The sequence below is a fragment of the Rosa chinensis genome, chromosome 2 (assembly GCF_002994745.2).
Source record: "Rosa chinensis cultivar Old Blush chromosome 2, RchiOBHm-V2, whole genome shotgun sequence".
In the NCBI taxonomy this organism is placed as follows: domain Eukaryota; kingdom Viridiplantae; phylum Streptophyta; class Magnoliopsida; order Rosales; family Rosaceae; genus Rosa; species Rosa chinensis.
In genome coordinates this window covers 55,414,917-55,438,962 of record NC_037089.1, presented here as the reverse complement: position 1 = coordinate 55,438,962, position 24,046 = coordinate 55,414,917, and the positions used below count along the sequence as shown (strand labels likewise).

Sequence of the window (24,046 nt, the reverse complement as noted above, 5' to 3'; positions counted from 1 at the left end):
TTCAGCCACGATTACCCTGACCTACAAGATTAACCTCTACACCATCGAATAGTGCGCCGGGTTGTCACACAACAAACCTAGTAAGCTTATGAAAGCTCGTATGAGTAACTCAAAACATAACCCACATAACTCTCACCAAAACATGGAAAACCTTTCAACTCAAGTAAAAGGAACACATACCATGCTTCCCAAAACAATATTCTTTTCCCCAAAAGAAAACAACAAAAGTCACCCCGTGACAAAATCATATTAATTGAAACTCTGACAATTAAAATATGTTTTTCTCCAAAGAAACAACAAAATTCACCACATGACAAAATCATATTAATTGAAACTCTGGACAATTAAATATGATAAACAAGTCCACCCTGAACATTTAAAAGAAAGAATCCACGAAACTCTCTTTTAAAACTTGTACTCATGAGCATCAAGTAGCTCCCCGCTACTCCCCATGACTACAATGGCAACATAATAGAGCTCTAACTGATCGTATCCACTTACCCAGCCAAAAGCGTGAAGTCCCGATATATATGTCTGAGGTCATTCCCAGCGACACCGAATCCTCAGGTCCCCAACCTTTAGATCAAAACATTTCAAAACGGTCACTCAGGACCAAAATGTTTCTAAACTCTCAAATGATATGTCACCACCTGTGACCCTCAATCATCAGCTCTCTCCGGTCGTCAGATCAAAACATTAAGCAAGTTACTCTGGACCCAAAATGTTAAACCAAATCAAAAGGAGATGTCACCCTGTGACCTCCGAATCCTCAGACCCCCGGTCATCAGATTCAAAACATTAAGCAAGTCACTCTCGACCCAAAATGTTAATCAAATCAAAAGGAGATGTCACCCCGTGACTCTCAGATATTCAGACCCTTGGTGGTCTGATCAAAATATTTCAAATCTCGTTCAAGCAACTCACACCAAATCTTGATACTTTTCAAACGATATAAATTTCCAATTCCCAAAACATTGTTTCCTGAAAAGTCAAGCCTCAAAACAATATAATGAAACCCATCATACATACTGTTTAATTCACCCATCAACCCATAAGGATATACATATTTCACGTAAATATATATATATATATATATATATATATATATATATATACGTAGTCATTCACTCAGGAATGCTACTAATATCAACTATAGTTTGCAGTTAAATAAATAACTTCCATTCATAAATGAACATTGTGAGACTACGCACCTCTGAATCATGCTGCGTCTTCTGTACAGAATAGAGATAACACAATCACAAAATATCTGTCCAAGAATACTTTGTCAGACACCTGATCACATACGGTCACAACTCAGTACTCGAAACACTAAGCGATTAAAGTTCAAACCCCTGCTTGAACTAAACCCTGAAAATAATGCCAATCGAGGCGGAACTTCATCCGAGACCACCTAAAATCTCCGGAATACTTCTACGATCGATATGACAAAACTTCAAGTCGATTGAAAGGTCGTATCCTTATGGATAGATATAACTGAGACAATCGAAAACGGTAAAAACCCTAACAAATTCATACGATCTCCAAATGCTACATACCATATATCAAAATGCTCGTATCGACGAGCAGATGATAATAGGTGAAAGAAACTACCACTGACATGGCCAAAAACGCCGCCAAATGCTAGCACAGGATGTTGCACATGCATCGCATGCATCACCGGACCAAACTCAAAATCACCTTAATCCAACTGTCCAAAATGCCAAGTATAGCAACTTTAATACCTAGGGTTTAAGCCAACTCGGCCTAGATCGCCGCTAATAGCTGTCACAAGCTAGGAAAACACTGTTCACCTCAAGCTGTAACTCCACACTCAGAATTGCTCGAAACCACCTCCAAGGATCGAATGAGGAGTTGCTGCAAGCTTAAAAAGTTTGGTTTGAATCTCCGCCGTTGCCGGAGGTGAGATTTCCGATTGAGTCCGACTGCCTCTATCTTCGCCACCTTGCAGCACCTTTGTGAGTGCAAATCGTAGCTAGAGGCCACCACAAAGAGGTCTACGAAGTGGCTTTGAATGGTTCTATGTTGGTGGCTTGGCTGGAGGATGTCGGGATTGTGAGTTGCAGTCAGGTCGGGTCGGACAGAAATTTCCGGATCCTAGGGTTTCGAAGAGAGAGAATGGAGAGAAAAGGAAATTCTAAATGGAAACTTTCCAAAAATAACAACTAATAAATTTATTTTCGGAAACTTCTATTTATAGAAATTTCCAAAATGGCATAAACTTCAGCTGACCATAACTTTCTCATACGGACTTCGATTTATGAGTGTCACATGTCCACAAACTCGTATCGACGCACTCTATGACTTTTGTGAAGGAAGTTTTTGGAGAAACCCAACGAATAAAAAGTCAACCTTCGCACCCCCCTAAAATGACGCTTCTTGAATAATTATCCGTCCGAAAATAATTCCTCTCCATTTCCGAGCCACATACCCATACCAACAACCACTGAATTAATTCTGAAAAATCCTTGAAAAATAATAATGAATTTTCGGAGTATTACAATTGGGGTAACAAATATGTAATTTGTTGGGTAAGTGGGCAATCATATAAGATATTTGGTAAATCACTAAACGGGGTTAATGTAGCTCAAATTTGGGTAAATTGACATTTTCTTTAAAAACTATAGCACAGAAAAAGGGAAAAAGAAGAAGCTCAAGATAATAATTAAAAAAAGGTACATCAGTTCTATCTAAATAAATCTATGCCAAATGCTAGCAATATGATTCCCTGTGTTAGGACAATTTCATGACATAAAAATAAATTAGTTTTTTAATTAATACTCGACTTCAACATCGAGTGCTTATAAAAAGCGATGTGCAACATCATTTTTCACATTTTAATTTTTCTCTACAGACATTGGTCGGAATTTAACATGAATTGATGTATATTAGTATTATTCTATAGGTGGCTCATTATGGATAGGCCTCGCAATTCAGAGAAATACTTATATTCAAGAAAAAGGAAACATGGTCGAGTTGAGTCAAATAGAGAAAGGATAGTGTCATGTAATATTGACATTTTTTTTCTTACTCCTCTCATTTTTTTTTTCACTCGGTGGTCGGACGAGTGATTTAGCAATGCATAGCATTAATTTTGGGCAAGACCGTGTAACCCCTATCTCACTAATTATAATTGCGAAACCACATACCCCTGGTACTTCACCCGAAAGCACACTTATTGCCTTTAAAATTGATATGTTTGTTACCTTGTGATCGGAGGATTGAATTAGTTAAATGGCGTGAGAGCCTGATTTGAAATCATTTCCACCGCGGCCTGGTCGAAGAGTTTCTTCAAGTGAGATGTTAACAAAGAAGTGGGTTCAATAGATGGAAGTGGCTTTCTTTTGACTGGAATGAATTCTTCATCATTGTTTGTTGGTACATTTGGAAATGGAGGAACAAAGACATCTTTGATGCTCATTTCACTTTTCCTCATGATTCTAAATAAATTATTATTCAATATGCTACTGAGATTTCTATTGCTTCCAAACCTAGTATTGATAATAGGCCTCATTACACCTTTCAAAAAAAAAAAAAAATGCCTCATTACAATGCTAACCCTCCAATGGATGATACCTGCTGCAAACAATTTCAAATTGAACATTGATGGGTCCAAATCTTATGCAGGAGTTCTGGTATTTGGATTAAGGGGTTCACTGACTTCACTCATAGTATGGGACTCGGTGAGATTGTCGAAGCTGAAGCTTGGGGCCTTTGCATGGCTTAAAGCTTGCCCTTGATCTCCACATTAAAAGATTGGAAGTTGAAAGTGATATGACCATTGTGGTAAATCTCATAAATTCTGGAAAATATTGATAATCACCCTCTTGGGATTCTTATTGCCAATTGCAGAGATATGATACAAGAGTTTGATCTCTATTATATCCACCACATCCATAGGGAACGGAACTTTGTAGCAGATATTTTGGCAAATGATAGTATCAACTTCTTGTTAGAACAAATTTGTGGGTATGGATCATGAGAAAGTTTATGCTTCTAAGGCACGTTGTAGCAACGCTTTCCTTAAGATATTATTTGCCCCACTATCAAGTATGCAAAGGGGATAATCAAATATATATGCCTCTAGGATACAATGAAGCCCATCACAATGCTGTTGTTGATTGGTGTCTTGCACTTACGAAGATCAACCTAAACACTCAAAAAAAGGTTTACAAGATGACTTCAGATTACTCGAAACTAAATGTGCACTATTAGTTTCTAGTAGTTTTGTATGTAATAAAACATGAAAATGGTGAATCAATGGCTTAGATCTTCTTAGGATTCTTTTGGGACTCTCTAGGATTGTCTTGGGATTGTCTCATTCTGTAGAGAATGAACCCTTGCTATAGAAGTATATGTACCCCTTCAAATGGTAAGGTACATTTTCATTTGTATCATTTGAATTTTGGTCATATTACTTCATTCAAACAAATTCAAAAGGTGTAAACATAAATGACACCTTTCATTTATTTAATAAAAATTATATTTTGAACAACTTTTTGGGATCAACCTCCCCTTCATACAATTTAGAAACTCCTTGATGGTATTGTTGGCGATGGCCATACTAGAGTTGTAGGCTCTAACTTTCTGTTCTCTAGTTATCTTAGGCTTTTTGGGCCTCCTTGTAACAGAAAAAAAGAAAAGAAAAAGAAAACGTGAGTCCAATGTGCCAATATGACAGAAACCTCAATGCCACAAAAATATCCTTAATACTTTTGGAATTGGTTCGTGTGTTAACTTGTGATCGGAAGATCGAAGCATTCAGATGGTTTGATGGACTGATCCAAAACCTTTTCCATGACGGCCTGACCGAAGAGTTTCTCCACTGTCGGATCTCAACCGAGAAGGTAGGCCCACAAGTGCCAGCATGGCATCCACGTCAATGCCACTTAATCTATACCAATCACATCACGTTGTTCACATTTCTCACCAAAAAGAGCAACCACTCGGCCAATCTACACCGTTCATCAATCCACGTCCCGAGACGATCACCAAGTTACGTTATGGCACCAAGAACCTGATTGCCTCACTAGTGGCACTTTCGTAAAATCACTGTCTTAACCGCAAAGCTTTGCTGAATCTCGTATTTACAGAGAAAGAGCGCTCTCTCCATATACAAGGCACTAAAACTTCTCTCCCTTCTTCTCTTGCTCTCTTTCTCTGAGCTCGGATCACCTGGATCGCTAGGGTTCTTTCTAACTGTGATCTCGGCCGGAGCTCTGCAAAAATGGTGAGTCTCTGATCGCTTCACTTTTACACGAGCGTTTTCGCATATGCCGCATCTTAGATCTGATTCAAATCCTTTAGTTTCTGGTGCGAATTCCTCATTGTTCGATCAACTGCGTCAATTGTAGTGACAGTGTTGGAATTCATTAGGCTCTGTTTGTTTGCTTTGAATTCTATGGCTGCTTAGATTTTTGATTTGATTTATCGGCAACCAGCAATTGTAACTTGAATTTCGTGTGAGATCTGGTGTTGATTTTCGTCGATTCTGAGTTGTTATATAGATTCTAATCAATCAGAAATGCGAGTTTCTAATTTTATGTAAGATTTGGAGTTTTGAATTGGCACTGATCGGTCGTCCTTTCTTTTGCAATGTGTTTACAGCCTCTCCGACTGGAAATCAAGGTAATGTTGTTAAACTTTCTTTAATATTTTCTTGTTCTCTGCGGGATCAGATCTCAATTCTAATTGTTCTGTTTCGAATTGTGTTTCTAATATATTAATTGGAATCTTCTTGGTTCAGAGGAAACTAGCTCAAAGATCAGAGAGAGTAAAATCTGTGGATCTACATCCAACAGAACCATGGTAATTCATTACTCATTTCACCTTTAATCGTGCCACTCAAATTAGGATAAGATCCTGGTCAATTTGGGGATAAAAATAGAATGTGTGATTGTTGTTAGTAAAAGTAGCCGTGCCAGCCTCAAAGCCTGATGATTTATTTCTCACTGCCTTTTCATTATCAAAGTGTAAGGATGCGGCCTACATTTTATAAGAGGCAGTTCTCCTTGTATGGGGCGTCATGGCAACCCTATGTTTCTTTCTGTTTCTTTTGCTTTCTGTGCCTTTAAACTTCAAATGGTCTCACTTAGATTGGTCATGAGGATTACATTGTAATTTATATTTTTTTCTTCTGAAGCTGGTGAGATGATTTTGGTGGGTGGTAGTCTGAACTGATCTTTCCATTTTAACTTAAGATAGCATCCAAGATAGTTTCATGAAAATGTAGTTTATATGGTTGGCGTGCTTAATTAGTAATAGTGAAGGGGAAGATTTATCGTCTACTAATTTGTCGAAGTATAATTTTTACCGCAGGATATTGGCGAGTCTGTATTCAGGAACAGTGTGTATTTGGAACTACCAGACTCAGGTATGATATAGATATATTGAATACACACACACATAATACAGCATAAGTAACATTTCCAATCAAATTATACATATTTCTGAAAAGAGAGAAAAGAAGTGGTACATTTTCAACAGCATCTTTTTTATATTGTTAATTATGATCTGGGGACAGTTTTAACTTATTGAAATTGTGATCAATTGCTAAAAGTACTTGGAAAGCTTTATCTTAATACAGCAAAATATTTATCTTAAGATGCATACTGAATAAGAGTACTTCTGTGGTCTTGCAATTATAGCAACCTGTTGACACAAATTGTTGGAGGTGAGCATGTGCTAATTTGAATCTTTTGTTACTGTTGCAGACAATGGCCAAGTCATTTGAGGTCACTGAGTTGCCAGGTATATAGTGGGATTATATGTTGTCTGTTTGTATTTGTTATACTTGGTAGACATTTCATTTTGGGATTTTCCCCAATAAGATTATTTTTGGCTAACGTTTAAATCATTTTTCTCCAGTTAGGTCAGCCAAATTTATATCACGCAAGCAATGGGTTGTTGCTGGAGCTGACGATATGTTTATTCGTGTATACAACTACAACACAATGGATAAGGTTAAAGTATTTGAGGCCCATACTGACTACATTAGATGTGTGGCTGTCCATCCTACGCTCCCATATGTGTTATCATCATCTGATGATATGCTCATCAAGCTATGGGATTGGGACAAGGGTTGGATTTGTACTCAAATATTTGAAGGACATTCGCATTATGTGATGCAAGTGACATTTAATCCTAAAGATACCAACACCTTTGCTAGTGCGTCTCTTGATCGCACCATAAAGGTAGACATGGCATTTCCTCGTTGTTTTTGTGCATATTATTCTAAATTTTGGTGTAATGGTGCTAATTATGCTACCTGTTTTCTTCTTTCCCCTCTCCAGATATGGAATCTAGGCTCCCCTGACCCAAATTTTACACTGGATGCCCACCAGAAAGGTGTAAATTGCGTTGATTACTTTACGGGTGGTGATAAACCTTATCTCATTACCGGTTCCGATGATCACACTGCTAAGGTCTCCATTAAGTAACCTTTTCTGCTCAGCGATGTTTTGGTTTTATATCTATTTGATTGTTTGGAAAACTTATGCATAATCCTATGAAAGCAGGTGTGGGACTATCAAACAAAAGGTTGTGTCCAGACACTTGAAGGCCATACACACAATGTTTCTGCTGTATGTTTTCATCCTGAACTCCCTATAATAATAACAGGGTCAGAGGACGGAACAGTACGAATATGGCATTCAACCACTTACAGGTAATCCCTGGCATGTGCATAGTTCTCTATCCCTCATTTTTCAGGATGCCACATCTTTTTTGTGGGTATTCAACTTGTTGGTTTTAAACTTTTAAAGTTGTTTTATTGTTACTTTTTTGAATTTGGCCTCTTGCAAACCATTAAACCACTAAGTCCTAGGATAATATGTGGTTCATTTACAGGCTTGAGAACACATTGAATTATGGGCTTGAAAGAGTTTGGGCGATTGGATACATGAAGGGCTCACGACGGTAAGTTTTGTACTTATTTTCCACGTAGATTTTCTTTGCAGTTTAACTATTTAGTCTGAATCACTTGTTCATAAGAAAATTATGGGTTGATATCAAGTATTCATATGTATTAGAACTATGTGAAGAGGTCGTAGAAGGTGAGTGTACTGTCCAAAAAAGAAACATTATATCTTTACATATGTCTTAAGTTGGTAGTGCTCCTGAGCATATTAATATTATGACAACTTTGCAAAAAAAAAAAAAAAGTAGTTTAGTACAAAAGTGCATCTTGGGTGCCCTAAATGAAACTGCCTAAAATAAGTATATCGATTTGTCCAGGGTTGTGATTGGTTATGATGAAGGAACCATTATGGTAAAACTTGGACGTGAAGTACCTGTTGCTAGTATGGACAATGGTGGAAAGATCATTTGGGCTAAGCACAATGAAATTCAAACAGTGAACATTAAGAGTGTAGGCGCTGATTATGAGGTTTGAGCTCTCCTTCAGATTGGCTCTTTTTCTTTGCTGCTTGATACTCCTCATTTAGTTGACATTGCCTGTTCTATGTTCACATCTCTTATTAGGTTACTGATGGAGAGAGATTGCCATTGGCCGTCAAGGAGTTGGGCACATGTGATCTTTACCCCCAAGTGAGGCTTTTGTTCCATTCTTTTTTTTGTTTTCTTCTGTAGTATTAATCATTTTAATGAAGCTTCTTTTGCTGTTTTCTCTTTTATGGAGTTTTTGGGCTTCAGTCATTTATGCCGCTGTTTCCAATCATGATTATTTCCTTTTGAAGCAAATTTCAAGTCACATATTGCCATGTTGATAGGATTTGCTCGGTACAATGTCATTTTGCCTGGTAGATGGACTGTCTTTTCTGTTTCCAACTTTAAGTGGTGGTAGCTTTTATGCTAGAAATTATATTCTACTAAATCTGTTGGAAATTCCTGTCAAAAGAATAGGATAGAGAAAAAAATATGTATGTGTAATGATGTTCTCTGTTGTTCTTTATTTGCACATTTAAAAACCAAGGTTAAAGCATATATGACTTGTTTGTAATCAGTTCTGTTTTTGTGCCATACATTGATTTCTTCTGCTAAAATTCTATACAGAGCTTAAAGCACAACCCCAACGGGAGGTTTGTTGTAGTTTGTGGAGATGGAGAATACATTATATATACTGCTTTGGCCTGGAGAAATCGGTCGTTTGGTTCTGCTTTGGAATTTGCGTGGTCATCTGAAGGAGAGTATGCTGTTAGAGAGAGTACTTCAAAAATTAAAATTTTCACTAAAAACTTCCAGGTTTGTATTACTTTCAGTTTATTGACTGCATTATTCTTTCTGCTGGAAATTGTTCCATTTTACTTGGTCATTAGTCTGGAGGCAGAAATATGGGTCTGTTACCTTTTTTAGTATATCAAAGTGTTTTGCTTGAACTACTTAATATTAGGTAGCAACCATATCATAAATTTAGAATCTTGGCTGGGATTACTGTAGGCACTTAAGGAACTCCTCAAGGCTTTCATTACCAATATTGTATACGTTAAATCTTCCTCTTAGGAAAAACGAGTTTATTTTAATGTGAGTGGCATATTTCAGGAGAAAAGGAGTATTCGACCAACATTTTCAGCAGAACATATATATGGGGGAACTTTATTGGCGATGTGCTCAAATGATTTTATTTGCTTTTATGATTGGGCTGAGTGCAGATTGATTCGGAGAATTGATGTGAATGTGAAAGTGAGCCCCTACTTACCTCAAAATTTGAAGAAAAATAATTGCTGTTGTCATTTTCTTTTAATTCAGTATTTTGAACATGCCAGAATCTCTATTGGGCTGATAGTGGCGATTTAGTTGCCATTGCCAGTGACGCATCATTCTACATCCTGAAGTACAATGTAAGCTTCTTCTCTATCTGGGTTCTTGGGAAATAGTTTGCCACAAGGTTTTATGAGATTGCATATGATAATGGTGCAGCGAGATGTAGTCTCTTCTTATTTGGATAGCGGAAGACCTGTAGATGAACAAGGTGTAGAAGATGCATTTGAGCTTCTCCATGAAATGAATGAACGGGTCAGGACTGGTTTATGGGTTGGGGATTGCTTCATTTACAACAACTCGTCTTGGAGGCTTAATTATTGTGTTGGTGGAGAGGTAGTGCGTCTGTTTCATTGTGGGCTGCAAATATCATTTGTATCTAGATGGTTGGAAAATTGTTATGCTTGCAATTAACTTGAACATATTATACCTATTGTTTAGGTAACTACAATGTTCCATTTAGACCGGCCAATGTACTTGTTAGGCTATCTTGCCAATCAAAGTCGGGTGTATCTGATAGACAAAGAGTTCAAGTAAGTGCATTCTTGGTTTGTCAAATTTGTTTTGTTGGAAGTCATTGTGATTATTTTTCATATTATGCATCTTTAATGTATATAATTTTTTTTCTCTTTTCCAATTTGCAGTGTGATGGGGTACACACTACTTTTGAGTTTGATTGAGTATAAGACACTTGTTATGCGTGGAGACCTTGAAAGGGCCAATGAACTTTTACCTTCAATTCCTAAAGACCATCATAACAGGTGCCCAGTAGTTCTTGACTTGTAACGATATCAAATTTCCCCTTTATTTCTGCGAAACGATATCTGGCTTGGTTATATATCTGTATTTCAGTTGGTGGAATATTGGTTTAGTACAACATACTGGTCGAACTGTTCCAACTTATCTGGCTTCAGTAGATACTCGTTGTAGTATAACATACTCATCAAAATGATCTAAAATGGATCACCCTGGAAGTCCAGAAAATCATTTGCATTAATTCTTTAGTCTTTTCATTTGTCTGCTTTTAAAGTTAAGTCTCCATGCTCTGATCCCAAAACCATTAGCTTCCACCTGCTAAAATTGTATTTACACTTACATTTTAGCCCTTTTGATGGTTATTTAGTCCCCTTTTATCATACAATTGATTTATATTCAGTTATGTTTGATTGAAAGGTTAAGTTTTTAAATGATTTCTTAAATGGCCATGGACAAATTCCTGTAATTGTAGTGTGGCTCGTTTCTTGGAATCACGTGGTATGATAGAGGATGCACTTGAAGTTGCTACAGATCCTGATTACAGATTTGAGCTAGCCATTCAGCTTGGTAGATTAGAAATTGCAGAGGTAAATCCAAGAAAGCATAACTAGTGTGAGAGGTTCTGTTGACTTGAGCTTTTTATGTTTTTTAGTCACTGAAAATGCAAGGTGAATTTATATGTTCTATTTTGCAGGAAATTGCCAGTGAGGTGCAGAGTGAATCTAAATGGAAACAGCTAGGTGAACTAGCCATGTCTACCGGAAAGGTATGCTAATATTAAGATTCTCTTGATATTGTGTGTATTTATTGCTTTACCGCATATCTATGGAGAGTAGTTATGTTTGTTTTCCTCATAATTGTTCACCTTGTTTTGGTTTCATCTTTTGTTAATGTAATATTCTTGCAGTTGGAAATGGCTGAGCAATGTTTGAAGCATGCCATGGACTTGAGTGGTTTATTACTGCTTTATTCATCTCTTGGAGATGCTGAGGGAATCTCAAGACTTGCATCCCTTGCTAAAGAACAGGGGAAGAACAATGTTGCATTCCTTTGTTTATTCATGTTGGGTCGATTGGAAGAGTGCCTTGAGCTGTTAGTCGAAAGGTAGTTTCTTATTTGTTTGCTAGAAGTGTGAGGACAAAAATCATGCAATTGAAGTTGTTGATTAGTGAAGCATTCTCTTTGCAGCAATCGGATACCTGAGGCTGCTTTGATGGCTCGATCATATCTTCCAAGCAAGGTCTCAGAAATAGTAGCTATTTGGAGAAAAGACCTTAGCAAGGTGACATTTAACAATTGTGCTCGTCTTATTTTGACACTTCAGGATCATATCTGCATATTTAATGTGGCTTCATTTTTTCCAAAGAAAATTAGATATGACAACTCAATGCTCATATAGAGAACTCACACGCCTATAATGTTGAACACAATAGTTATGTTGAGCTGGTGTCCATGTCTTAGTCACCGCGTTTATTTATTTGTTTAAATTTTTTTTTTTTGGAGAAGCAATGATGATGTTGATTGATAAGAAGAAAACATTACAAACAATGAATATGAATTCCAGGGCCTAGAGCTGAGAAATCAGAACATTGACTTATAGTGAGCCTTATTTCTGTTCCAGTTTTTTTATTTTTATTTTAAAATTATTTTTAATTTTTTAATTTTTATTCTCTGTGTAATTCACAATATTTTTCTTGAAACTGTCTAGGCAATGATTACCTTTAGTTCTGTATTCTTTCTCTAGGATATCTAGGTAGCAATTATAGGTTTTGAAGTTTAGGAAAAATAAACATGGGATGGTTTTGAACTTGGTATCCTTATAAGTTAACACCAGAATAGTTGTACAAGTTCCACTAAACTCATATTGACCAAAATAAAGTTCTACTAAATCTCATCAAATCTGTAAATTGAATTCTTCATGGACTTTTGCAGTTTTTGGTTTTTACTAGTTTCTTGATCTTTCCAACTAGCTTCTTGTCGGTGCTGTATCTTTTCACTGTATTCACTAATGGTGGTTGGTAATGATCCATTTTGCCTTTGGAGTTCCATCAATAGACAACAATGGGTATATTACCGGATGCATCTTGGCTTGGGAAAGATCTTATCTGAAACTTCTGGAAATTCTTCTCAGTCTATTCACCTCCATTATTCAATTAACACTTCATTGTGGAGATCACTGTGCATCCATATATGCACATATATCAGCATTGATGTTCAGCCACTTGTGCATTCTTGTTCACTAATATAGTTTTATTGTGATCAAATGTTGCCAGGTTAACCCAAAAGCTGCTGAATCTTTGGCTGATCCTGAAGAGTATCCTAATTTGTTTGAGGATTGGCAAGTTGCTCTGTCGGTTGAATCTAGAGCTGCAGAGACAAGGTACAGTTAATGTGGCTAACATGCTTTGATATACTGATTTCACTTGGTGCAAGTTTATCCACATCTTCTACTGCAAATTCTTTCATCTTAAAGATTTCTCTCAGCATGTTATTTGATCTAGTCATGGATTATCAACTTGTATTGCTATTATTAAGTGATGTCTCTTGATTGTTTATGTAGGGGTGTTTATCCTCCTGCAGAGGAGTACGTGAAACATGTTGATAAAACACACATGACCCTTGTGGAGGCTTTCAGGAACTTGCAAGTGGATGAAGAGAACTTGCAAATGGATGAAGAGCAGCCCCGAGAAAATGGAGACTCAACGCATGAGGTAAGCAACTAACGACTAATGCGAACTACTGCTACTTAGAAATGTTGTTTCTCATAATCAATTAATTCCGGCTGTTAATATGTGCATGATATTAACACAGCAGATATTCTGCTGATCTCAGAATGGATCTTGTTTGCCGTGTTGGTGGTCACTGCTAGACTAGTTTCTGTTAAACTATATGAATGCTTGGTCTATATGATGGGCGCAAGCTCAGTCAATGACCTTGTACACGCATTTGTATGAAGCTGATATGGTTTCATGGACATAAAGTGAATTGATACTTGGTTGGTTTGCTTGTTTTTTTTTTTTTTTTGCTTCTGATTTATGCTGCCTTTGTTTTTCTGTACTATTTTTTACACCAATATGAGTTCACTTCTGAACTTTTATGTTTAATTTTCATTTGATCTGTTTGATCGCAGGTTTCTGAACTGAACGGGGAACAGACTGTAGAGGAACATGCAGCTGACCAGCACGAGGAAGGGAGCCAGGAGGAGGTTGTTGTGGTGGATGCTGATTCTACGGATGGCACTGTACTCATTAATGGTAACGAAGCTGAAGAAGACTGGGGTACGAAAAATGAAGGAACCTCGACAGCCTAAAAAGCTATTGGTTGGGCCAGTGTGAAAATCCAATTTTGTCTCTGGTGATTAATTGATTCTAAAGTGCCATCTCTGACTCCCATTCTGACAACTTTCTGATCTATCTACTTCTACCACTTTCTCCCCTAACTACTATCTAAAGTTTAAAATCTTTTCAATCAATATCATAACTACAACCATATAGTGTCAATGCTGACTAATGGGAAGTGCCTCAGCATAAGTGAGCTCTGCTACTTCTAACTAGTGATGGAATATTGCAGCAATAAGTCATTCTCTGTGGAGTAACTGCAAAATTATCTCAGACATTTGACTTCTAATGGTTCCATAACGGCCCAACAATGATTAGATTATATATTTAACTAAGTTTTAGTGAAGAAAGCTAGTGTTGTCTGTGCTCAAGGGGAATAGACAGAAACAGTAGGAAAAATGGATTTTCTGTCGGTTGGTTTTTCTTCTAGTTACGTTATGGCTTTCTCCTTGTTTGATTTCCGTATTGGCTTGATTGGCTATATGTGCTAATTAACTTGTAAAACCTTGGTGGTTTTGCATTTTGGTTTTGCAATGTAAGAATTTCTTTTTCCTGTCAGCTGTCATTATTCATGTTGTTTAAGTTATCTAAAACTAGTTCATTGTGTATACCTTACTAGTCTGGATTCTTTTGATATCTCATGAGGTTAAGATTGGGAAAGGAAGAGATTTTATTTTTTATTTCTCTATTTAGGTTGTTTACTGCATCCTAATGCTTTCTTATTTTACTGTTTGCAGTGCTTACACCACGTCACTAGGTTCCTATAAAGACTGCTGGTCCAGCTGTATGGATCCTTTATTAAAGGTGAGAAAATATACATATATACCTTATCAAAGTTGGGGCTTCAGCAGAGGTAAATGGCTGTTACTTTTATAGTTGGGAAAGATTAGTTTTCTTGTTCAACTCAGAAAATTGTTTAAAATGATATATACCAAGATTCTATTCCTTCCATTCTTGTTTTTTTTTTTTTTCCAGTGAAAAATTTATACAGTTCCTCAAGTCTCACAGAATTACTTTCAACTGAAAATTAATATGGCAATAGCTTTTATACTGTATGTCATAAACGTAGTGGTACCTGTCAAAACTCTCTTGTTTCAATGGTGGTTTCTTTTCCTGTAACCTGATGTTTTATTTTCACAACAGGTCTCTTGCAAGAGGCTGACAAAGAGGTGATGTAACGGATCGGTTCTCTGTTACCCAGTGATGTGGCTTGTAACCAAATTATAGTTTGTCATGGGGCACAACAGAATTAGTTCCATAGTTTTAGTTAGTTTGCTCTTTGCGTTGCAGATTTAACATATTCTTTGAGGCCTTCTCTTCATAAAATTTATGGTGTCGTGTGAATGTAGAGAGAATTGAGCTAGTAACAAGGTCGACCTTTTACCATTCAAAGTTAGAATTTTGGTTCCCCTTGGCGTTTTGTGTTTTGGGAATTCTTTTATGCGACTCATTGTAAACGTGTACGTGTATTCATTGCAGTATATACATTTTTGAGTATGATACAGCAACTTTTGGACTTGGCTTGTTCAGACCAGACCAATACATCAAGCTCCCCTTGGTGTAAAAATTAGCATAATACACTGGCTAGATCTGTGCCTACAATTTCTGGGACAAGTAGCATAATATGTTGGAAAAGTGAATTTAAAGGCCCTATTCTGTTGGATCGCAGTATTTTTAGTCTCTGCACTAGCTTAGGAAAACCGCTGGTTAATGCAGCATCTAATTCTTTAAAGCTCCAGGCCAAAACAACATGAGCTAAAGCTTCTCCACTCAAGATAAGACTCGAACAATAATGTGACTGCAAAGATGTCAGGCGGAAAACAACATTGTTTTGATATATTGATTCCTCTCCATTTTGAAGAAGCCAAAAAGGCAAAAAGACTAGTCATAAGAACATGGGCAGGTCATGAAGTCTACAAAGTAGTTTAGTCAGTCCTGTCACACCAGGTATTGAAACTTGTATCCAGTCTGATGGTCGCTATTCTTGCTACTGTAGTTTTCATGTTCAGGTTTACGTGTAATGAGACATTTGGCCTTTACTCGTTTGTATTTTCAACTTATTTGAAAATAAAAAGCTGAGGCGGTAGCCGATAAGTCTTTATTAATAATCAAACTGTCGAGTATTAAGTGCATATGGTGCTTAAACTTTATTTTACATGAGTATCGAGAGAAAGTCCCTAATAATAATAAGAGCCTTCAGTAATTCTATGCATTTAAACATGCACCAACTAGTAAAAAATTAGTGGATTTGCGACACCACATCCAGCAAGAAAATTGTATGCGGTCAGTAACCAAAAAATTATGATTTTGATACTCGTACATGATGGATCCATACAAAAAATTCCAGGCCAGAAATGTTTGCCAAGCCCAATTCTAATACCTTGTTCACAGCCTCAACAACACGTGTCAGAAAATGACCTGAATTACATGTAATTCCTATAAAACCCTATGTAAGAAATATAGCCTCGTTCAATCCCTCTTCCTTCTTCTTGTACTCTTCCATGCCCAAATCTTCTCTCAATACAATCAAATCTGGAAAACACAGTAATATAGAAGACGACATTTATTTCTGGATCTCTTCTGCTTCTGCGGCCGCTTCCTCTTTGCTTCTCGGTAAGTCCCTCTCCATTTTCAATTTACTTTTCAGCTTTAGGATTAAATTTAGATACTGACCAGCCAGGGACGGAGCCACTTGAAGGGCTGTCTGGGCTATAGCCCAAGGGAAAAATTGGGCCAAAAACTGCCAAGTATGGGTATAGCCCAAAAAAAAAATATTCATACTTTGCAATTAGGTTGCAGGCTTCCGACTCCATACCCTCCAGTCTCCACTTCTCCAATCTGGCAATCTCCAGTCTCACTCTCCCAGTCCCGGAGTCCCGGTCTCCCCGAGTTCAGACTTCACTCACTTTAGAACTTCAGATCGGTGGTGGACTGGTGGAGGAATCTGCTACTCTGCTCTGCATCTCTGGACTTCAGAACTTCAGATCCACGCCTGAGCCACCTCCTCCGCCACCGAGCCACCTCCACGGCTCCACTCCTAGTCTGCAATAGTCGCAGTGCGACTCCTTCAAGGCTTCAATACCACCATTAAATCTCCTTCAAGGCTATAGAGACATCAAAAAAATTTTTTGGGCTTCGCCCAAAAAAACTGCCCACCCCATTTTGAAATCCTGGCTACGTCCCTATGACCAGCATCGTACGCTTCATTTATGATTTCATAAAATAAAAAATAATAATAAATAAAATATTTAAAAAAAAAATTTTATTCTAGGTTTAGGGTATCTTAGTTATTCTGTGCTAAATTGATAATGATGCTATGTTCAAAATTGAACGACTGAAGATGTTCTCCCAAAATGCCGCCTTTATCTTAAAAAAAAAAAAAATCTACAACTTAAAATACTATTTTAGCTTTCTTTACCCAAACTTGAAAGCACTTTAAGTAAAATAAAGTTCTCCGATATATTAACGTATCAATACATTCTCCTTCTAGAAGTAAACAAGCTTGAGATTAGGCTCAAGATAGAGTAGAGTAATATTGAATTGCTCTATTTGATGTAGCAAAACGTCAAGTAGTCTTAAACAAATCACAAACAGACGGTCCTTCCGGTTATTGTAATTGGGCCTTTGAGAGCATCCCATGCAAAAACAGCCCATCGATCATACCTGTGATCTGGCCCAATCTCTTAACCCACAAAGCCACGCCGGCTCATTCTCGTTGCGGCTCAATTCCCAGCCTTCCTTGCCATTTTAGACTCTCCCTCTCATGACTGTATCTGAAATTTCATAAACCCAGACAGACTACTCTCCAAGTCTCCATACTCCAATCTGAATGCACGGAACAGGTACGATTTCTTCAAACAAGCACTTTAAAAGTTTGAATTTCATCTTGAAATTGAGCAACTGACTCTGTGTTTTTGATTAAATAGCCTGAAATCTTACTCGGGGAGAGCGAATTAGTGGAAGCCGAACTGAGGAAGAGCTGCAGAAGTGCGGCCAGCCGGCGACTGTGAGTCCTCGTTTGAAAATTAATTTTGCTTTGTGGGCTTGTGGCTTGTTTGATTATATGCTGGCTGCTTACGTATTCATTCTGTGATTTCTGTCTTCATAATGAAAGAGACAGCAAGGGTCGAAGGGAATTGGTTGGATGATTATCATATTATGTTTGGTCAATGGTTGTCTTCATATGCTGCTGCTTGCATGCTTGGATAATTATTAGTCTGAGTTTTAGTGAAATGTGTAATGAAATGTGTGTGTGTGTGTGTCTTTGTGGTTTTAGTGAAATGTGCATATTATTGATAGTATTGATAATGATTATGTGATTGCTGAGTTTGAAGTGAGTGGGTCTCGGAGGGTACGATTAAGTTATTTTTAGATTTAAGCTTGTAATTTTTAATTTACGGGGTTTTGAATAATAAAAATAAAGGCATGAGGATGAGCCTCCCACTAAGTTCCAAAGCTCAAAAAAATAGAAGTTCGCAATTTTTTTATGTACTTAAAATTAGCCCACTCCATTTTCCGATCCTGGTTCCGCCACTGGTAGTAGGGTTTAAGGGTTTTAGCATAAACTGGTTCAGACACTTGTTTAAATGGGCATGCACTACTGCTAATCTGTACGACTTTGTTCCTCTTAATTTCGATAAAGTTTCTTGCTTTCATTAGTTTTTAGCAGTAAGATGTTTGATTCACACTGACAATGTAGTACTGCAAGGTAATTTACTCAAAATGGTATCCTTCAGTTAACTTCTTGGACTAGAAAGCATGATAATTTTGAAGTTTAGTGATGATTGTGGTGACTTTGATGGCACTAATACCTTAAAAGTATTTTGATAATACAAATTGTACTTGATGCAGTTTGCACATAGGAGAAAAAAGAGTTATTTAATACATCTATTGAAGGTTTATTTGTCTCTTTTGATAGGCAATCCAAATCTAGTGATGCATAGGATATACTAGGGAATAGCTTAAGAAGAGTTTGAGGGATAAAACAACAAAGACAGATGTGGGTGCAGCGTGCAAAACCGTTTAGGCAGATAAAGGCCTTTAGTCAGTCTTTTAAGTCTCCATGGATTTTTTCAATATCGTCTTCCTACTCAGATACTCCTCACAAGAAGTCGAAGCTTGCCCCTCTACAGGTTGCTACATTTTCCCTCTTTTCAATCCTTACTGTTTCTTGATTTGAGTATCTTTATCTATAGCATTGTATGTTTGTAATTTTGGGACTTAAAATTACTTTTTAGGAAAGGAAAATGATAGACAGGTTTAGGCTATATGCTAAAGGGGGCGGGGGTGGCAGTGGTTGCTCCAGCTCTCGCCGTAGTCGCCATGATCGCCATGGCATACCTGATGGTGGGTTCTCTATAATCACTTTTTCGAATAAGCAGCATCTTATATTTTTATTTTAGTTCAAGCTCTTTCAAGAGTTTTAAGTTTCTTTTGGAAAATGTGAACCTTCCTGTTTTGTATCACTTCTGCATCTAACCCCGGAGCAATGTAGGTGGGAATGGTGGAAGAGGTGGTGATGTGATTCTCGAATGTTCTCCAACAGTTTGGGACTTCAGTGGTTTGCAACCTCACCTTGTATGGAACTCTTCTAATTTCCATGTTTCTGGATAATCTATAGACTTATTGTCCTCCATTGACAAAATTAAGTTTTAGTTGTGTTGTTCTGCAGATAGCACAGAGAGGGGGGCATGGATCCTCGAAGAATAAAATTGGCACTCGAGGAGCGGATAAGGTTATATCTTTTTAGCAGTCCTCAACTCCTCATTATGTTAAAAAATTGTGTCTACCTATTGAAATTAGACTGTAGAAGTTTATTATGAAATATCATTTTTATGTTGGTAGGTTGCGCAAGTGCCCATTGGTACAGTGATTCATCTTATGAAGGGTGAAATTCCTTTGGTTGCTGAAAGCCATGTTTCTAAAGATTTGGACCCATGGGAGCTTCCAGGTACTCCTATTGATGATGTAACTGGCTCTGACCAGCAGTCTGCCCCTAGTGGTCCAAATATGGCAGTGGATACTGGTAGCTCATCATCTCGACCTGAAAGAATTGATGAGGAATCAGCTCAAATGAAGGAAACCAGCCAAGTTGAATCCACTGAGGTTCCTACTCAATCTCCACCTTCTTCCTCTGAGATTTGCACCAATGATGAGACAGAGGAAGAAGAACAAATTCAATACAACGTTGCTGAGTTAACAGTAAGAGGTCAACGATTAGTTATTGCTCGTGGAGCGGAAGGTGGTCTAGGTAGCGTGTCTCTCAAAGTCCCAAAGAAGTTCAAAACTGATTCGTTAGATGCTCAGGTATCTAATGATCAGTTAACCGTTAGTGCTGGTTTACCTGGTTCTGAAGCTGTTCTCATATTAGAACTAAAGAGCATTGCCGATGTGAGCCTAGTGGGAATGCCAAATGCTGGTAAAAGCACTCTATTAGGAGCTATATCTAGGGCTAAGCCTGCAGTGGGCCATTACGCCTTCACCACTCTTAGACCCAATTTGGGGAACCTAAACTTTGATGACTTTTCACTCACAGTTGCTGATGTTCCGGGACTCATAAAGGGTGCCCACGAGAATCGTGGACTTGGACATGCATTCCTCCGCCACATAGAACGCACAAAGGTTATAGCTTATGTGGTGGATTTGGCTGCTGGATTGGATGGACGAAAAGGAACCCCACCTTGGGAACAGCTTAGGGATTTGGTCTTAGAGCTCGAGTACCATCAAGTAGGTTTATCTGATCGACCGTCACTCATAGTGGCAAATAAAATAGATGAGGAAGGGACTGAAGGCGTGCATGAAGAACTGAAAAGAAGGGTACAGCATGTTCCTATATTCCCTGTCTGTGCCATTTTGGGGGAAGGAGTTCAAGAGCTAAAAATTGGTCTTAGGAGACTTGTGAATGGTGAAATGACAGACAGACTCCAGGTCGATAAAATTATGGTTGATTAAAGGTTAGTGATACCTATTCAATGACAACTGTTGTTTTGCCTGAATAGCACAATGATCATATGTTGAGTATTTAGGCCGGTATGCTTAGTATATATTACCGGATGCATCTTGGCTTGGGAAAGATCTTATCTGAAACTTCTGGAAATTCTTCTCAGTCTATTCACCTCCATTATTCAATTAACGCTTCATTGTGGATATCACTGTGCATCCATATATGCACATATATCAGCATTGATGTGCAGCCACTTGTGCATTCTTGTTCACTAATATAGTTTTATTGTGATCAAATGTTGCCAGGTTAATCCAAAAGCTGCTGAGTCTTTGGCTGATCCTGAAGAGTATCCTAATTTGTTTGAGGATTGGCAAGTTGCTCTGTCGGTTGAATCTAGAGCTGCAGAGACAAGGTACAGTTAATGTGGCTAACATGCTTTGATATACTGATTTCACTTGGCGCAAGTTTATCCACATCTTCTACTGCAGTTCTTTCATCTTAAAGATTTCTCTCAGGATGTTATTTGATCTAGTCATGGATTAACAACTTGTATTGCTATTATTAAGTGCTGTCTTTTGTTTGTTTATGTAGGGGTGTTTATCCTCCTGCAGAGGAGTACGTGAAACATGTTGATAAAACACACATGACCCTTGTGGAGGCTTTCAGGAACTTGCAAGTGAATGAAGAGAACTTGCAAATGGATGAAGAGCAGCCCCGTGAAAATGGAGACTCAATGCATGAGGTAAGCAACTAACGACTAACGCAAACTACTGCTACTTAGAAATGTTGTTTCTCATAATCAATTAATTCCGGCTATTAATATGTGCATGATATTAACGCGATCTCAGAATGGATCTTGTTTGTCGTGTTGGTGGTCACCGCTAGACTAGTTTCTGTTAAACTATATGAATGCTTGGTCTATATGATGGGCGCAAGCTCAGTCAATGACCTTGTACACGCATTTGTATGAAGCTGATATGGTTTCATGGACATAAAGTGAATTGATACTTAGTTTGTTTGTTTTTTTTTTTTTTTGCTTCTGATTTATGCCGCCTTTGTTTTTCTTTACTATTTTTTACACCAATATGAGTTCACTTCTGAACTTTTATGTTTAATTTTCATTTGATCTATTTGACGTAGGTTTCTGAACTGAATGGGGAACACTGTAGAGGAACATGCAGCTGACCAGCACGAGGAAGGGAGCCAAGAGGAGGCTGTCGTGGTGGATGCTGATTCTATGGATGGCACTGTACTCATTAATGGTAACGAAGCTGAAGAAGACTGGGGTACGAAAAATGAAGGAACCTTGACAGCCTAAAAAGCTATTGGTTGGGTGGTCAGTGTGAAAATCCAATTTTGTCTGTGTTGATTAATTGATTCTAAAATGCCATTTATGGCTCCCATTCTGACAACTTTCTGATGTATCTACTTCTACCACTTTCTCCCCTAACTACTATCTGAAGTTTAAAATCTTTTCAATCAATATCATAACTACAATCATATAGTGTCAATGCTGACTAATGGGTGTTCCATTTATGGGACGTGCCTCCGCATAAGTGAGCTCTGCTACTTCTAACTAGTGATGGGATATTGCAGTAATGGGTAATTCTCTGTGGAGTAACTGCAAAATTATCTCAGACATTTGACTTCTAATGGTTCCATAATGTCCCAACAATGATTAGTTTATATATTTAACCAAGTTTTAGTGAAGAAAGCTAGTGACGTCTGTGCTCAAGGGGAATACAGACAGAAACAGTAGGGAAAATGGATTTTCTGTCTGTTGGTTTTTCTTCTAGTAACATTATGGCTTTCTCCTTGTTTGATTTCCGTATTGGCTTTATTGGCTCTATGTGCTAATTAACTTGTAAAACCTTGGTGGTTTTGCATTTTGGTTTTGCAATGTGAGAATTTCTCTTTCCTGTCAGCTGTCATTATTCATGTTGTATTAGTTATCTAAAACTGGTTCATTCTGTGTACTTTACTTGTCTGGATTCTTTTGATATCTCAATGAGATTGGGAAAGGAAGAGATTTTTTATTTATATTTATATTTATTTCTCTATTTAGGTTGTTTACTGTGTCCTAAATCCTAATGCTTTCGTATTTTGCTGTTTGCAGTGCTTACACCACGTCACTAGGTTCCTATAAAGACTGCTGGTCCAGCTGTATGGATGCTTTATTAAAGGTGAGAAAATATACATGCATACCTTATCAAAGTTGAGGCTTCAGCAGAGGTAAATGGCTGTGTTACTTTTATAGTTGGGAAAGATCAATTTTCTTGTCCTACTCAGAAAATTGTTTAAAATGATATATACCAAGATTCTATTCCTTTCCATTCTTTTTTTTTTTTTTTCAGCCAAAGAATTTAAACCGTTCCTCAAGTCTCACAGAATTACTTTCAACCGTAAATTAATATGGCAAAAGCTATTATACTGTCTGTTATAAACGTAGTGGTTCCAGTCAATACTCTTGTTGTTTCAATGGTGGTTTCTTTTCCTGTAACCTGATGTTTTATTTTCTCAACAGGTCTCTTGCAAGAGGTGATGTAGCGGATCGGTTCTCTGTTACCCAGTGATGTGGCTTGTAACCAAATTATAGTTTGTCATGGGGCACAACAGAATTAGTTCCATAGTTTAGTTAGTTTGCTCTTTGCATTGCAGATTTAACATATTCTTTGAGGCCTTCTCGTCATAAAATTTATGGTGTCATTGTGAATGTAGAGAGAATTGAGCTTGTAACAAGGTCGACCTTTTACCATTCAAAGTTTAGAATTTTGGTTCCCCTTGGCGTTTTGTGTTTTGGGAATTCTTTTATGTGACTCATTGTAAACGTGTACGTGTATTCATTACAGTATATACAGTTTTGAGTATGATACAGAAACCTTTGCACTTGGCTTGTTCAGACCAGACCAATACATCAAGCTGCCTGGGTGTAAAAATTAGCATAATAAACTGGCTATATCTGTGTCTACAATTTCCCGGATAAGATATGTTGAAAAAGTGAATTTAAAGCCCCCTTTTCTGTTGGATCGTAGTATTTCTAGTCTGCACTAGGGTGGGTAAAATGCTGGTGAATGCAGAGCATCTAATTCCTTAAAGCTCCAGAACAAAACAACATGGTTTAAAAGCTTCCCCACTCAACTTAAGACTTGAACAATAATGTGACGGTAAAGTTGTCAGATTGAAAACAACAATGCTTTGATATATTGATTCCTTTCCATTTCGGAGAAGCCAAATACTAGAATCATAAGTACATAAGCGGGTCATGAAGTCTACA

General features: G+C 37.6%; 2 protein-coding genes across 17 annotated transcripts; both read left to right on the top strand.

Moving 5' to 3' along the window:
- Nucleotides 1-5,104: 5,104 nt before the first annotated feature.
- LOC112185084 (coatomer subunit beta'-2) lies at nucleotides 5,105-15,347 on the top strand. 11 transcript variants are annotated; one of them, XR_002930138.2, is made up of 26 exons: nucleotides 5,105-5,248; nucleotides 5,626-5,646; nucleotides 5,765-5,826; nucleotides 6,337-6,391; nucleotides 6,732-6,768; nucleotides 6,886-7,211; nucleotides 7,311-7,442; nucleotides 7,536-7,684; nucleotides 7,867-7,935; nucleotides 8,254-8,404; nucleotides 8,500-8,565; nucleotides 9,031-9,219; nucleotides 9,517-9,657; nucleotides 9,741-9,815; nucleotides 9,895-10,071; nucleotides 10,177-10,268; nucleotides 10,380-10,496; nucleotides 10,964-11,078; nucleotides 11,186-11,257; nucleotides 11,399-11,595; nucleotides 11,680-11,773; nucleotides 12,765-12,871; nucleotides 13,052-13,202; nucleotides 13,622-13,769; nucleotides 14,567-14,682; nucleotides 14,973-15,347. XR_002930138.2 is itself a non-coding variant. In XM_024323288.2 (26 exons), exons 1-25 carry the CDS (start codon nucleotides 5,246-5,248, stop codon nucleotides 14,584-14,586), a joined length of 2,766 nt encoding a protein of 921 aa, XP_024179056.1. In that variant the 5' UTR covers nucleotides 5,105-5,245; the 3' UTR covers nucleotides 14,587-14,633; nucleotides 14,973-15,347. The 11 variants fall into 11 exon arrangements, 2 of the variants coding, with proteins under 2 accessions (XP_024179056.1, XP_040371341.1); XR_002930136.2 differs by having other exon boundaries at nucleotides 13,622-13,811; nucleotides 14,567-14,633; XR_005807290.1 differs by having other exon boundaries at nucleotides 13,622-13,811; nucleotides 14,567-14,633; nucleotides 14,970-15,347.
- A 2,173-nt stretch (nucleotides 15,348-17,520) lies between these two features.
- On the top strand, nucleotides 17,521-23,671 carry LOC112185086 (probable GTP-binding protein OBGM, mitochondrial). Of its 6 annotated transcripts, XM_040515412.1 has the most exons (13): nucleotides 17,521-17,671; nucleotides 17,756-17,835; nucleotides 18,748-18,961; nucleotides 19,067-19,175; nucleotides 19,324-19,406; nucleotides 19,501-19,563; nucleotides 19,674-20,247; nucleotides 20,365-20,782; nucleotides 21,078-21,184; nucleotides 21,364-21,514; nucleotides 21,913-22,105; nucleotides 22,889-22,955; nucleotides 23,297-23,671. In XM_040515412.1, the coding sequence occupies exons 3-8, from the start codon at nucleotides 18,827-18,829 to the stop codon at nucleotides 20,778-20,780; spliced, it is 1,380 nt and encodes a 459-aa protein (XP_040371346.1). In that variant the 5' UTR covers nucleotides 17,521-17,671; nucleotides 17,756-17,835; nucleotides 18,748-18,826; the 3' UTR covers nucleotides 20,781-20,782; nucleotides 21,078-21,184; nucleotides 21,364-21,514; nucleotides 21,913-22,105; nucleotides 22,889-22,955; nucleotides 23,297-23,671. The 6 variants fall into 6 exon arrangements, with proteins under 6 accessions (XP_040371346.1, XP_040371344.1, XP_040371345.1 ...); XM_040515410.1 differs by having other exon boundaries at nucleotides 17,523-17,671; nucleotides 19,674-20,782; nucleotides 21,913-22,058; XM_040515411.1 differs by having other exon boundaries at nucleotides 17,523-17,671; nucleotides 19,674-20,782; nucleotides 21,913-22,058; nucleotides 22,889-23,004.
- Nucleotides 23,672-24,046: the final 375 nt, after the last annotated feature.

Excerpts from the sequence above, each read along its gene's own strand:
- LOC112185084 (XM_024323288.2), top strand. Across the intron at positions 11,258-11,398 it reads TAGCCATGTCTACCGGAAAG|TTGGAAATGGCTGAGCAATG; the intron begins GTATGCTAATAT and ends ATATTCTTGCAG. Across the intron at positions 13,770-14,566 it reads CGAAGCTGAAGAAGACTGGG|TGCTTACACCACGTCACTAG; the intron begins GTACGAAAAATG and ends TACTGTTTGCAG.
- LOC112185086 (XM_040515410.1), top strand. The coding sequence starts at position 18,827 with ATGTGGGTGCAGCGTGCAAAACCGTTTAGGCAGATAAAGGCCTTTAGT. Across the intron at positions 19,176-19,323 it reads TCGCCATGGCATACCTGATG|GTGGGAATGGTGGAAGAGGT; the intron begins GTGGGTTCTCTA and ends GGAGCAATGTAG. Across the intron at positions 19,564-19,673 it reads GCACTCGAGGAGCGGATAAG|GTTGCGCAAGTGCCCATTGG; the intron begins GTTATATCTTTT and ends TTATGTTGGTAG.